Below are 13856 nucleotides of genomic sequence, written 5' to 3'. Positions count from 1 at the left end.
TAGGCCTCCCCGTGTCTCCATCTCTTAGGCCTCCCCGTGTCTCCATCTCTTAGGCCTCCCCGTGTCTCCATCTCTTAGGCCTCCCCGTGTCTCCATCTCTTAGCCCTCCCCGTGTCTCCATCTCTTAGCCCTCCCCGTGTCTCCCTCTCTTAGCCCTCCCCGTGGCTCCATCTCTTAGGCCTCCCCGTGTCTCCATCTCTTAGGCCTCCCCGTGTCTCCATTTCTTAGGCCTCCCCGTGCCTCCATCTCTTAGCCCTCCCCGTGTCTCCATCTCTTAGCCCTCCCCTAGCTCTCCCTTCAAAAAACAGAAAATCAGACCTTGAAAAGGGTTATTTTCAACTTAGGGGTTAGGTTTAAGTTGACAGTACAAATGGAGATAGGGGTCAGGTTTAAGGATAGGGGTTAAGTTCAGTTTAAGGTTATGATCGGGGGATATAAAACTCGACTTGTCTCCACATCAAAAGCAAAATAGACAACCCCTTTAGCCTACATCCTCAGCCCTTGAATTACATTTTACTTGACTCTCCCCGTTTCCAACTTTCAAATCTCCTGTTCTCCACATCCTGACTCTCCCAGTCTACTGTGTGAGCTTATACTCGGTCATGAATGTGAGAAAGTGGACGGTCTTGTTCTGAAAGGTCTGTTCTCTTACTATGTGGGTAAGACATGGGAATGTAATTCTACCATCTATGGATGTGTTCTTACTGTGAAGTGTGTTGCTATTGGCTGTGACAGGGACAGTGTTGCTCCCTAGTGGAGCAGCGGGCGAAGCAGACTGAGCGTGCCCCGGCTCAGGGTTGGAACCTTGATCAGAGCTGTTCCACGCCATGCGCTTTACGTCATGCAGAGGAATGGCTGGAACACACAATGCATGGTCAACACACAGACAGACAGAGACAGACAGACACATGCACTCACGTGCGCACACTTGTATGCATGCAGTTAGACACATTCCACTCAAACAAATAACGAAGGAACAGTAATGATTAATTTGAATGAGAGCACCAGCAGACAGGCAGGCAGAGAGACAGACAGACAGAGAGACAGACAGACAGAGGGTATTGAGCGGGGAGGTGGAGGGGCTCTGACCAGCTCAGCTGATGGGGAAGAAATCGACTAGATCCTGATGCTAAGTGTCCCTTTACTGCACTCCTTACTCTATTAAATTACACATTACAGGGCAAAAACACATTTCCCTCTATAAAAAACACTGACAATACACACTAACGATGAAAGGCCAATCAGCATTTTAAAGAACCGAGGCCAACCACTGGATCACAGCAGATATGAGAAAGGGCAGTTATTGAGAAAAAGAGAGCAGCCTCTCAATACAGGAAAACAGACAGAGAAAATGGCAGCGCTGTAAGCCAAGAGGAGGAAGAAGAAGACTTCAACAGCAAAGGACAATGAGACCGGAATATGAGTAGGAGACTCCTCTCTTTGAACAACCCCTGCTATAGAGATGGAAAGAGACAACGGCAGGAGGATAGGGGGCAATCTTGTCCAGTTTTTCAGGACACACTGAATGACAGTAAGACTGGGTGAATCCCCAACCAGCTGTATCACCCGGCTCCAAGGGCGCTTTGTGGTCAAGAGAGGGCCAAATGAACCCATCAACAACAGGACACATTAAGATATATTACTTTTAAATTAACAACGTCCCATGTTGTTTTACCACCTAGAAACCTCAGTAACAGTTAAACATTTCATTTGGGTGATATTTGTTATACGCTTCAAACCGATGAATGTCGCATATTACGCATGTTTCCCTGCAGTTTTTGTATAGATTGCACAAACATACAGTCCTTTTGGAAAGTATTCAGACACCTTCATTTTCTCCGGATTCTATTGTGTTATAGACTTCATTTATAATGCATTTTATTGTTGCCATCAATCTACTCACAAAAACTCATGTTAGTAGTAATTTGTGCCAATTTATTGAAAATAAACCAAAGAATCTCATGTACAAAGCATTTTGCCTTTGGCAACAATTACAGGGTCAATTCTCTAACATCTTTGTACACTGGGATTTGAGCAGTTTCTATGAACTCAAGTCTCCCCATAGATATTCCTTCCATTTCTGTAGACAACCTATGAAGCTCAGTTAGAGACTGGGTTCTAAGTCACCTCCCTTTCTCAATATTTTCTTTTTTCAATAAATTGTCATTAAAATCGGAAAAGGGTGGCTTGCCCACTTCAGGTTGGTGGAGAGTGCCTGCCTCAAGTGGAGGAGTTTAAGTATCTAGGGGTCTTGTTCAGGAGTGAGGAAAGGATGGAACGGGAGATTGACAGACGGATCGGTGCAGCTTCTGCAGTAATGCGGTCGATGTATCGGTCTGTCGTGGTGAAGAAAGAGCTGAGCCGCAAGGCGAAGCTCTCGATTTACCGGTCAATCTACGTTCCTACTCTCACCTATGGTCATGAGCTTTGGGTCATGACCGAAAGGACAAGATCCCGGATACAGGCGGCCGAAATGAGCTTTCTCCGCAGGGTGGCTGGGCGATCCCTTAGAGATAGGGTGAGAAGCTCGGTCACCCGGGAGGAGCTCAGAGTAGAGCCGCTGCTCCTCCACATCGAGAGGGGTCAGCTGAGGTGGCTTGGGCATCTGTTTCGGATGCCTCCGGAACGCCTTCCTGGGAAGGTGTTCCGGTCCCGTCCCACCGGGAGGAGACCCCGGGGAAGACCTAGGACATGCTGGAGGGACTATGTCTCCCGGCTGGCCTGGGAATGCCTCGGTGTCCCCCCGGAAGAGCTAGAGGAAGTGTCTGGGGAGAGGGAAGTCTGGGCATCTCTGCTTAGACTGCTGCCCCCGCGACCCGGATGAAGCAGGAGGAGATGTGTATGTATGTATGTCATAAAAATGTCAAAGACTTGTTTTATTTGCTTTGTCATTACGGGATATTGTGTGTAGATTAATGGCAAATAAATGTACAAAAATTCATCAATAATAAATTCAGTCTATAACACAACGAAAGGTGGAGAAATCGAAAGGATCTGAATACACCCCAAAGGCTCTGTATAGTGAGTGTCGGGGCAGCACTGTGCTTTGGAGCCGGTGGGGAGATTCAGATGGTTTCTTGGAACCAATGTCTTTTAAAGCCACGGCTGCCAGTTTGTCACGCATACAACTTCAGCGTATTAGCTAAGCCCAACACTTTCTATAACCTTCCCCCAATTCTGCCCAGCTGCCGCTTCTCGTTGCAGACTACATAAAAGCCATCCGCTCAGAGAAACCATTAGCGTGACCACACCAGCAGTGTTGCGAGCTTGGTCAAAGTGGCTTTTCAAGAGTCCAATTAGCATCTATATCCAGGGTCGTTTTGACTCCCGGAGCGTTCGGGCACCCGCGTACATGGCTGAGGCGGGTGCGGATGTGAGAATGCGGGGCAGAGGGGAAGAGACTGGTTTGGGATTCAGCAAGAACAGAGGGATAGAGAACAGGATGTTCCCCATGCTGCTCTCTAGGGAGGGAAAAAGAGGGACAGACACACACACACAGGTCAGAGTTAGCGTAGTGGGGAAGCGGAACTAACAGAGGTCAGGGGTCAGGAAGTGTTCAGTCATTGTCAAGGGGCGATCCCAGAGGCTGTGGTTGCTGTGGAAACACTTACTGGCGGGCGAGTTGTCAGACGAAGTCAGTAGGGGGGGCATCTCCTCAGTAGCACTGCCCTGACTCATCATCACAACGCTGTCCGCTAGATTTAGAACGGACACACACACACCCAGACACACAGACACCGGTACATACAGGTACACAAACGCGCAGTAACGTGCGCGCACACACACACCAACAAACAAACACACATACACACACACACACACACACACACAGGTGAGTCTCACACACACCCCTCACCACACTGCTAGTCATAGAGCGCGGGAAGATCATCCCTATCAGAAACAATGCGGTTAGACAAAAGAGGGGGAGGGAGGGGGAGGCTCACGGAGACAGGTCCATACCTTTCATATCCTCATCCTCAGTTGTGTTGCAACTCTCCGTGGAGCCCTGGAGAGAGACGGAGACAGACCATCAACTCACAGCCCAAGAACAGATGACTCACTCACATTCACACCACACAACAATCCCTCACCTTGATCCCATCAGCAGCAACCACTGTGTTTTGAGATTCCTGGGAGAAGGGGAGCATAGAGTACATGGAGAGAGGTTATAACCTGTCCCCCTGTGTGTTCCCTACTGTTTTGTCTTGCCACGTTCTCTATTACATTGTCAGCAGGCATTAGTAAGTAGCTGCTGCTTGTGGGGGCTGGTTAACGGGTGTATTTCTAAAATCCTAAGCCTACTACACACAAACAAATGAACACAGCCTGTGGTCATACATGCACGTTGGCACAGGTGCTAGGGATTTTGGGTTGGGACAGGATGTTGATGGGAACAAGGGTGACTCAGTGGTTTAGACGTTTGAAGTGTCAAACAGAAAAACACAGACATCCTGGCACGAACACACTGGCTGAGGTTAGGGCGCCGGGAGGTAACCCACTGGCTGAGGTTAGGGCGCCGGGAGGTAACCCACTGGCTGAGGTTAGGGCGCCGGGAGGTAACCCACTGGCTGAGGTTAGGGCGCCGGGTGGTAACCCACTGGCTGAGGTTAGGGCGCCGGGAGGTAACCCACTGGCTGAGGTTAGGGCGCCGGGAGGTAACACACTGGCTGAGGTTAGGGCGCCGGGAGGTAACACACTGGCTGAGGTTAGGGCGCCGGGAGGTAACACACTGGCTGAGGTTAGGGCGCCGGGAGGTAACACACTGGCTGAGGTTAGGGCGCCGGGAGGTAACACACTGGCTGAGGTTAGGGCGCCGGGAGGTAACACACTGGCTGAGGTTAGGGCGCCGGGAGGTAACACACTGGCTGAGGTTAGGGCGCCGGGAGGTAACACACTGGCTGAGGTTAGGGCGCCGGGAGGTAACACACTGGCTGAGGTTAGGGCGCCGGGAGGTAACACACTGGCTGAGGTTAGGGCGCCGGGAGGTAACACACTGGCTGAGGTTAGGGCGCCGGGAGGTAACACACTGGCTGAGGTTAGGGCGCCGGAAGGTAACACACTGGCTGAGGTTAGGGCGCCGGGAGGTAACACACTGGCTGAGGTTAGGGCGCCGGGAGGTAACACACTGGCTGAGGTTAGGGCGCCGGGAGGTAACACACTGGCTGAGGTTAGGGCGCCGGGAGGTAACACACTGGCTGAGGTTAGGGCGCCGGGAGGTAACACACTGGCTGAGGTTAGGGCGCCGGGAGGTAACACACTGGCTGAGGTTAGGGCGCCGGGAGGTAACACACTGGCTGAGGTTAGGGCGCCGGGAGGTAACACACTGGCTGAGGTTAGGGCGCCGGGAGGTAACACACTGGCTGAGGTTAGGGCGCCGGGAGGTAACACACTGGCTGAGGTTAGGGCGCCGGGAGGTAACAGGTTTCACTAACGTAGACGGAATGAGGGGAACAGGGAAAAGTGGAGATTAGGGTACTAAGGGCAAAGGCACAACAAGTGGATGGTTCTAGGAGGTCGGGGGACTAGGGATTTGGGTGCAACAATGTTAACGTTCCAGGAGATAAAAGGTTCTAGGAGGTTAGGATACTCGGGTTCTAGGAGGTTTGGATACTAGTAGGTTAGAATACTAGGAGTTTAGAGCACTAGGAAGTTAGGATATGAGAAGGACATTAAGGGAAGACTGGTGTACTATGATAATAGGGTTTCAGAAAGGGTGATGATGACAGAAATGGGAAGGAGGAAGGGAGGTTAAGGTTCTGTACCATCTGTGAGGCAGCCATGCTGTTGTCCTTCAGTGCGTTGATGGCACTCACTATGCTGTTCTTACTGTTGTTGTTGGTCGTGGGCTGAGACACAAATACACAAAAACAAATTACAAACTTTCTTGAGAGGGAGAGAGAAGAGGGGATAGAGAGATATTTAAGGTCCTACCTTAGCAGCATCCAGCTTCTTGTTAAGTAAACTTTTGCATGCTGTAAAAGGAGAGGAGAGGGATAAAGCAGAAGAATAGAGGCACACTGGACTTCCAACATATCTCCAGTCCATGCATCCTGGCCCCCACATGCTACAATATACAAATCAAGAAAAACAGACACTCAAACTTTCTTGGGACTGAAGCAGTGAATTGGCATCAAGACAGACATATGGGCATTTCCCATTAAATTCCAAGTATTGTATCTTTTTCCTTAATCTACAAAAGCGAGTGAACTGAAGCCGGAGTCAGAGAGAACTGAAGACAACATGAGTGCAATAGAAGAGAAAGGCGGATGTTAAGCCAGGTTCATGTAAACTATCGATTGGCTTTAGGAGGCTGTAGTCTGTCACTCCTCTCCCTCTGGTCTAGACTAAAGCTGTTGACACTGCTGCTGTCACAACTGTTCTTAATGTAATGCTGACACACACAGACACACACACACACACAGACGCAATACATTTTAATCTTAAAACTGACCCTAATTGTAAACCTAAACCCAATACTCCAAACTTAACCCACATGTAATGTGCTGATCCCCACCCAGAGAGTATAACATTTAGAAATACACAAATTACAATGATTATAGGGATTCCCATTCCAAATCTTATTTGACCTAAACCTAACTCCCTCCAAACCCCTAAATCCAACCTACACCAAGCACAAAATATATAAAGTACTGGTAAATGGGCTTGACTTTCCCTAATTAGCAATGGGATAGTATACTGGTGAGGGCTTCTGAAGTGGACATCTACTTGGCCCTCACAAAGTAAAACATGAATATGCACACGCAGACACACAAACACACACAAACACAATGCATGCATTCTCACAGGGTTCCTTACCTTCCATTAACAAGTGGGATAGAGAAGGAACAAAACAGATGGAAAGAGATGTCTCAGAGGTGCATAATCCGAAAAAAGAAAAAGGGAGAGAGAGGGATGGTGACGGCCCCATGTTTTAGACAGCAGGCCTCATTCCGTTGCATGGGATGTTTCGTGCCCTTCTAGTGTGTGTGTGTGTGTGTGTGTGTGTGTGTGTGTGTCGGAAAGGGGTGTCTTACTGTGCGGGGGGTGCGACTGGCTGTGACAGGGACAGTGTTGCTCCCTAGTGGAGCAGCGGGCGAAGCAGACTGAGCGTGCCCCGGCTCAGGGTTGGAACCAGAGCCGTTCCACGCCATGCGCTTTACATCATGCAGAGGAATGACTGGAACACACCACGGACACGCCATGCATGAAGCCTCCACATCAACTACAGTCCCCAGGTTGCGTAGCTTTCATTCAGGAAGTAAGTAGGACACAGCTTGGCCCTGATTGGCTTCCCTTTCACCTCTGCTATGTCTTCTGTTCAGCTGTCTGTGGGCCAGGCAAGCATGGACCTTGATGTGTTTGGTTCAAAAAGCCAAAATCTGGCAGGCGGCTGCAGAACAATAAGCCTGAAAGGTGGCCATCTAAGCACTTTTATTTTAACCTGTTCAGTCACCATTTCCAAGAAGACACTTAAGGAAGAAGAGGGACATCCTGTTTAGTCCATCTTCTTCCTTTAGAACTTTTCTCAATCTGTTCCTTTTCCATCTAGGGGGAGGGGAGGTGACTGCAGGCACACTGGGGAAATGAACTATAGGGAATAAAAGTCTGCATGCAGCAAGGCGACGCATCCAGACTGTTCACACGCCGCCTTGTACTAACTAGTTGGCCAGAGGTTTCTGTGCTACGGTGAGATGATGTGACTGGGTAAGACAAAGCACCACAAGCAGAAAGTAAAGTCCACCTGCACCATTGCAGGGAGGCTAAGCTGCAGGTGGCTTATATGACGGTTGTCATCAGTCTTCAGGACTTACTGGCAGGCGATTGGTCCATTCTCAGAGGAGAGCCCTGCAACTGGAGGGCTCCTAGCATAAAGCTCCGTCAATCATCATCATGCGAAGCCACAGAGCACCAATCGTATGCCGAGGGCAGACATTAGTCCCCCTTCGTCATTGCTTCATCATTACTAATGGGCTAAATCTTAGAGACACTTCTGGAGATCTGAGAAGACTAGGTAGGTGTAGATAATATGGTGGGAGCTCCACTTTGCCCTGTAAACAGTTTGGTGGATTGTTTTGCCATATTGTTTGCACCTACCCAGCTTCTCCAGATCCTTTCAGAAGCCACGCAACCATGTCTTAGTCCACATTGGGATCGCCGACCTTAATCCACCCACTGTCCCCAGGTCAGACGATGGCAGCGTGCCTCCCCCGCTCCTGTACATCCCCCAGTCGGTCAGTCGCCACAGACACACGCCCACCCCCCCGCCTCAACCCCCTCTCGTGGTCGGAACCAAAAGAGGAGAGTGGGGAGGGGGGTTGATATGCTGGTGAATTTGATGATATCTGATGATGTAATGAGTCTGAGTGGTAGTTCAGAGTGTGTTGTTTTTTTATGTGTTTAGACTGTGTGTATGCATGGTATTAGTATGGTGTGTGTTGGGATGTGAGGCTATCGTGAGCTGCATGCAGGATAGGAACGGGCTGGATAATCTGGGGCTCGGCTTTAAAAGTTAACAAACCCCAAGGTGCACCCTTCTAGTATGGAGTAGAAGGGGCTTAGGCAGGAAGCAGGAAGTCTTTGTGGAGAGTAAGTAAGAGGGCGTGTCTCTGTGACATACCTTCCTGTGCCAGCGCGGCAGTGGAGGACACAGCAGCAGGGTTGGTATGCTGCCGGCCCACTATTGGACAGAAAAACTAAAGTTGGGAGGAGCTATGCAGAACCAGGCTGGGCTAAACCAATACATTGGTCAATCTCAAATGACACCCTATTCTCCACATAGTAGCCAAAATGGGTGCAGTATATGAAGAGTAGGATGCCATTTAGGATGCAGAAACCCAATTCTTTAAGGCCAGGTCCTCACCCCTGTTTACTGACAGGGGAATGTCCCTAAGACCTCAGACATCCAGCACACTGTCTGTCCCTCAGACCTCAAGCACACTGTCCGTCCCTCAGACCACAGACATCCAGCACCCTGTCCGTCCCTCAGACCACAGACATCCAGCACCCTGTCCGTCCCTCAGACCACAGACATCCAGCACCCTGTCCGTCCCTCAGACAACACAGACATCCAGCACCCTGTCTGTCCCTCAGACAACACAGACATCCAGCACCCTGTCCGTCCCTCAGACAACACAGACATCCAGCACCCTGTCCGTCCCTCAGACAACACAGACATCCAGCACCCTGTCCGTCCCTCAGACCACAGACATCCAGCACCCTGTCCGTCCCTCAGACCACAGACATCCAGCACCCTGTCTGTCCCTCAGACCACAGACATCCACCACCCTGTCTGTCCCTCAGACCACAGACATCCACCACCCTGTCTGTCCCTCAGACCACAGACATCCAGCACCCTGTCCGTCCCTCAGACCACAGACATCCAGCACCCTGTCCGTCCCTCAGACAACACAGACATCCAGCACCCTGTCCGTCCCTCAGACCACAGACATCCAGCACCCTGTCCGTCCCTCAGACAACACAGACATCCAGCACCCTGTCCGTCCCTCAGACAACACAGACATCCAGCACCCTGTCTGTCCCTCAGACCACAGACATCCAGCACCCTGTCCGTCCCTCAGACCACAGACATCCAGCACCCTGTCTGTCCCTCAGACCACAGACATCCACCACCCTGTCTGTCCCTCAGACCACAGACATCCACCACCCTGTCTGTCCCTCAGACCACAGACATCCAGCACCCTGTCCGTCCCTCAGACCACAGACATCCAGCACCCTGTCCGTCCCTCAGACCACAGACATCCAGCACCCTGTCCGTCCCTCAGACAACACAGACATCCAGCACCCTGTCCGTCCCTCAGACCACAGACATCCAGCACCCTGTCCGTCCCTCAGACAACACAGACATCCAGCACCCTGTCCGTCCCTCAGACCACAGACATCCACCACCCTGTCCGTCCCTCAGACCACAGACATCCACCACCCTGTCCGTCCCTCAGACCACAGACATCCAGCACCCTGTCCGTCCCTCAGACCACAGACATCCAGCACCCTGTCCGTCCCTCAGACCACAGACATCCAGCACCCTGTCTGTCCCTCAGACCACACAGACATCCACCACCCTGTCCGTCCCTCAGACCATGGTGTCAGCCAGGAGAGAAGAAAGGCGTTAGAGACATTTAAAACACAGAGTCAGAATACAGTACTGCTATTTGCATTTGAACACGAAACTATAATTCTAGAATGACACCTGCTTATAGTAACTCTTAAAATGAAAAAAATCTGATGACACAGATAACTGGTTAGAGAAGGTCCTTTCACACACGTCTCTTAAGTACTTAGGAACACTTCTCTCAGTATAGTGTTTACAATAGATGGAGAGCCAAGGATGGAGTAGAGTTCGCTCCTCCCCCCACTCTGTAACTGGAGCGAGGGGGGAAGACACACCCACCTGAGAAGTTCCTTGACACCAGCATTGTGGTGAGGATCGCTCCCTAGTAGAGAAAGAGGAGTGAAGAGAGAAAATATATAAATGACAGGATTGAGGCAGAAAGGGGGGGTAAGGAATGAGGGGGGAGACATGTAGAGGTACAAGAAGTATCTAACCTTGAGTTTCCTCCGAGCGTTGAACTTGCGCAGACATTCCACCGTCTCCTGCCTGTGGATCATGGAAGCCACAGTGGAGCGTTGCTGGAAGACGGTAGGAAGAACAGTATTAGCCAATTAGGGTGGAAAAACGGTAACTTGACAAACGTTTATCGACAGCAAATCAATAACTGATAACTAAAGTAGTGGCTTTGTATCGACTCATGTCTTACAGCTGTCATTTAAAAAGATCTGAGATAATGACAATGATGTGAAGCACACAAAGACGCCACTAGATGGCATGTTGAAATTAAACAACATCCTTAACAGTTAGAAAAAAATTGTGTAGTTCACACACTTCAAAAGTTACCATTCATATTTAAACTAAATATACTGAACTACAGCATGCCTGCTGTGTGTGTTTTCTTGAGACTTACGCAAATCCATGGGTGCTTGAGAGCCTGATCAGCAGTGATTCTCTTGGAGGGGTTAATAGTCAACATCTGGTTAATAAGGTTTTTAGCCTCTGGCGTAACTGTGTCCCACTCAGGTGAAGGAAACTGGTCAGCGCAGGAGATGGAGGGAGAGGGAGAGAGAACTTAATTTGCATAATTTATATTGGACCTTTATTTAATCCAGGACAGACCCTCTTTTGCAAGGAAGACCCGGCCAACGTGAAGAAGCAGTGGAGGCGGTACAACATCAGTTAAAAGGACAAAATACAAAACAAATAGTATAGTATTCCCTGCCTCTGATGTACAATACAAGGCAGCCTTGATGGCCATATACTGGTACAGTGGCTCTGGTAACAGCCAACAGACAGGGAGTTCATCCAGAGGCTTAACGTGTTAAACACAACACGTTCCTTCATGTTTCACACTAACAAGCCTTCTTCAGGTTTAGTTGAAAACTGAGCGGAAACAGTAATCTTTCATACAGAACACAATGCGGAGCGTCACGGCAACCTACAGACACTCAGTGAGCGACGCCTATTTGAATGACTCCCATGTCAAGTCTCGGTACCCGTCTCCATTGACTGTGTAACCTGAATACCAGAGACAAGGAGCAGATACCCCCCCTCACCTGCACACACTCCCTCCGAGCGCACAGACACAACACCCCCCCCCCCCCCCCCCCAAGTGCACAGACACAACACCCCCCCCCCCCCCCCCCCAAGTGCACGGACACAACACCCCTCTGCAATGCGTCAGGAGGCTGATAGGATCAATAGCTGGGGTGCAGCTCTCAATCGGACACCATTAAACATTCACCAGCTGCCCAGTCAACCTCTGCACTGCACCCTGTGCTGAAAGGCACGCATGCACGCACGAGCACTCACAAGCCAACGAAAAAGGAAGCGCCACAAACAGACACCCACACACACAGACACACCCAACACACACAGACACACCCAACACACACAGACACACCAAACACACACAGACACACCCACAGACACTCACGTCATAGGCCCCAGCCTTGATCTGCTGGTAGAGTTTGTGTTGGTCTTCATCCCAGAATGGAGGATAGCCAACCAACAAGATATACAGTATTACACCTACAGAGAGATTGAGAGAAAGAGAGAGACAAAGACACAGAGAGAGACAGGGACAGACAACGAGTGAGATGCAGACAATGAGAGAGAGAGAGGGGGGGGGACAAAGAGAGAGAGAAAGGGACAAATAGAGAGAAAGAGAGACAGGAACATTGAATGGGGGAGACAGGGACAAAGAGAGACAGGGACAAAGAGAGACAGGGACAAAGATAAAGAGAGTTAGAGTAAAAGAGACGGAGACAGAGAGAAAGACAGAGAAAGACAGAGAGAAAGACAGAGACAGACAGAGAGAAAGACAGAGACAGACAGAGAGAAAGACAGAGACAGACAGAGAGAAAGACAGAGACAGAGAGAAAGACAGAGACAGAGAGAAAGACAGAGACAGAGAGAAAGACAGAGTCAATGTTAGAGATAGAGAAAATACAGAAAGAGAATGATAGAAACAATGACAGAAAGACAGTTTAAATTTGCTATGATCTCTGCACTATAAATGGAAACAATGGCTTGTATTCTATTATGTGCGGCAGTGAGGGTGAGGGCAGGGAAGCCGCACAACCTTTAGACGTAGTTCTTGCTCTACCTCACTCTTCCTCAGCAAGAAAAATGCACTTTGATATTTGAAACGAGACATCATTCCCTTTAAAGGAATGTGATGGTGAATCTTGTAACCCAGTAACCACCAGATAGTTTTGTAGAGGATAATGTATCTCCAACTACAGTACGGTTAGAGGTTAAATACTCACCACAGGCCCATATGTCCACAGGCTTGCCGTAGGGGTCCTTCCTAAGGACCTCAGGAGACAGGTAGCCAGGAGTGCCTGCAAAACCTACACGGAAATAAAATGAAAAGATGGTTATAGACCCAAATGTATGTTTTATTAACAACAATGTTTTCTTGTGTGCAAGTCAGAGTGCATTTGTTGTCTAAGTTTTCTTACCAAACCATGCCTGTTGGTCTCCCTGCACCTCAATGGCAAGGCCAAAGTCTGCCAGTTTCACTGCTGCTCCCTTCATCTTACTGGCCAGCAGCAGGTTCTCAGGCTGAGGGTTGGGGAAACAGAGGGACAGTGATGCTTGTTACTGTTAAATTCCTCATGTGAGTCAAAATATTCCGCCAGCATGCATGTCATTCAAAGGTCTCTCCTTTCAATGACATGTTAGAGATGTTAGAGCGAGTTGAAGTCCGGGCTCTGGCTGGGCCACTCAAGAACATTCAGCCTCATCCCAAAGCTACTCCTGCGTTGAGTGCTTAATGGTGCTTAGTTGTCCTGTTTGAAAGTGAACCTCCACCCAAGTCAGAGGTCTTGAGTGCTCTGGTGCAGGTTTTAATCAAGGACCAGTCTACTTTTCTCAGTCCATCATCAGCTAACCCGTGATTAGTCTTCTAGTCCTTGCCCCTGAAAAACATCCCCACACCACTACGCTGCCCCCACCATGCCTTACCGTAGCGATGGTATAGGTCAGGTAACAAGCATTGACTAGTTTTCTCCAGACATGATGTTAGGCATTAAGCCCAAAGAGTTCAATCGTGGTTTCATCATTCCAAATAATCTTGTTTCTCATGGCCTGAGAGTCAGGTGCCTTTTGGCAAACCCAAATAGGTCTGTCATTTGCCTATTTATGTTTATTGATCACTCTCCACTCTACCATAAAAGGCCTGATTGGTGGAGTGCTGCCTTCTGGCACATTCATCGAATCTAATCATTCTCCCATCTCCAAACAAAACCTCTGGAGTTCAGTCAGAGTGACCATTGGGTCT

The 13856-nt window shown here is 49.5% G+C and overlaps 1 protein-coding gene across 7 annotated transcripts in view; it reads right to left on the bottom strand.

Moving 5' to 3' along the window:
• Window positions 1–13856, bottom strand: part of camk2g1 (calcium/calmodulin-dependent protein kinase (CaM kinase) II gamma 1) — a 43355-nt gene that overhangs the window by 3483 nt on the left and 26016 nt on the right. The window contains exons 7-19 of one of the 7 annotated variants that reach the window (XM_010864090.3): window positions 13036–13138; window positions 12841–12924; window positions 12006–12100; window positions 10980–11102; window positions 10564–10647; window positions 10409–10451; window positions 8618–8677; window positions 5932–5972; window positions 5763–5846; window positions 4092–4130; window positions 3961–4006; window positions 3612–3695; window positions 706–855 (exon numbers count right to left, since the gene is read on the bottom strand). In XM_010864090.3, the coding sequence (XP_010862392.1) occupies window positions 706–855; window positions 3612–3695; window positions 3961–4006; window positions 4092–4130; window positions 5763–5846; window positions 5932–5972; window positions 8618–8677; window positions 10409–10451; window positions 10564–10647; window positions 10980–11102; window positions 12006–12100; window positions 12841–12924; window positions 13036–13138 (1036 nt within the window). Of the gene's footprint in view, window positions 1–705; window positions 856–2896; window positions 3462–3611; window positions 3696–3960; window positions 4007–4091; window positions 4131–5762; window positions 5847–5931; window positions 5973–8617; window positions 8678–10408; window positions 10452–10563; window positions 10648–10979; window positions 11103–12005; window positions 12101–12840; window positions 12925–13035; window positions 13139–13856 lie in introns of those variants that run through there. The other 6 variants (XM_013133915.3, XM_010864106.4, XM_010864111.3 and 3 more) reach the window with 6 other exon arrangements.

Source organism: Esox lucius, chromosome 5 (genome assembly GCF_011004845.1).
Source record: "Esox lucius isolate fEsoLuc1 chromosome 5, fEsoLuc1.pri, whole genome shotgun sequence".
In the NCBI taxonomy this organism is placed as follows: domain Eukaryota; kingdom Metazoa; phylum Chordata; class Actinopteri; order Esociformes; family Esocidae; genus Esox; species Esox lucius.
This window is presented reverse-complemented; position numbering and strand designations above follow the sequence as displayed.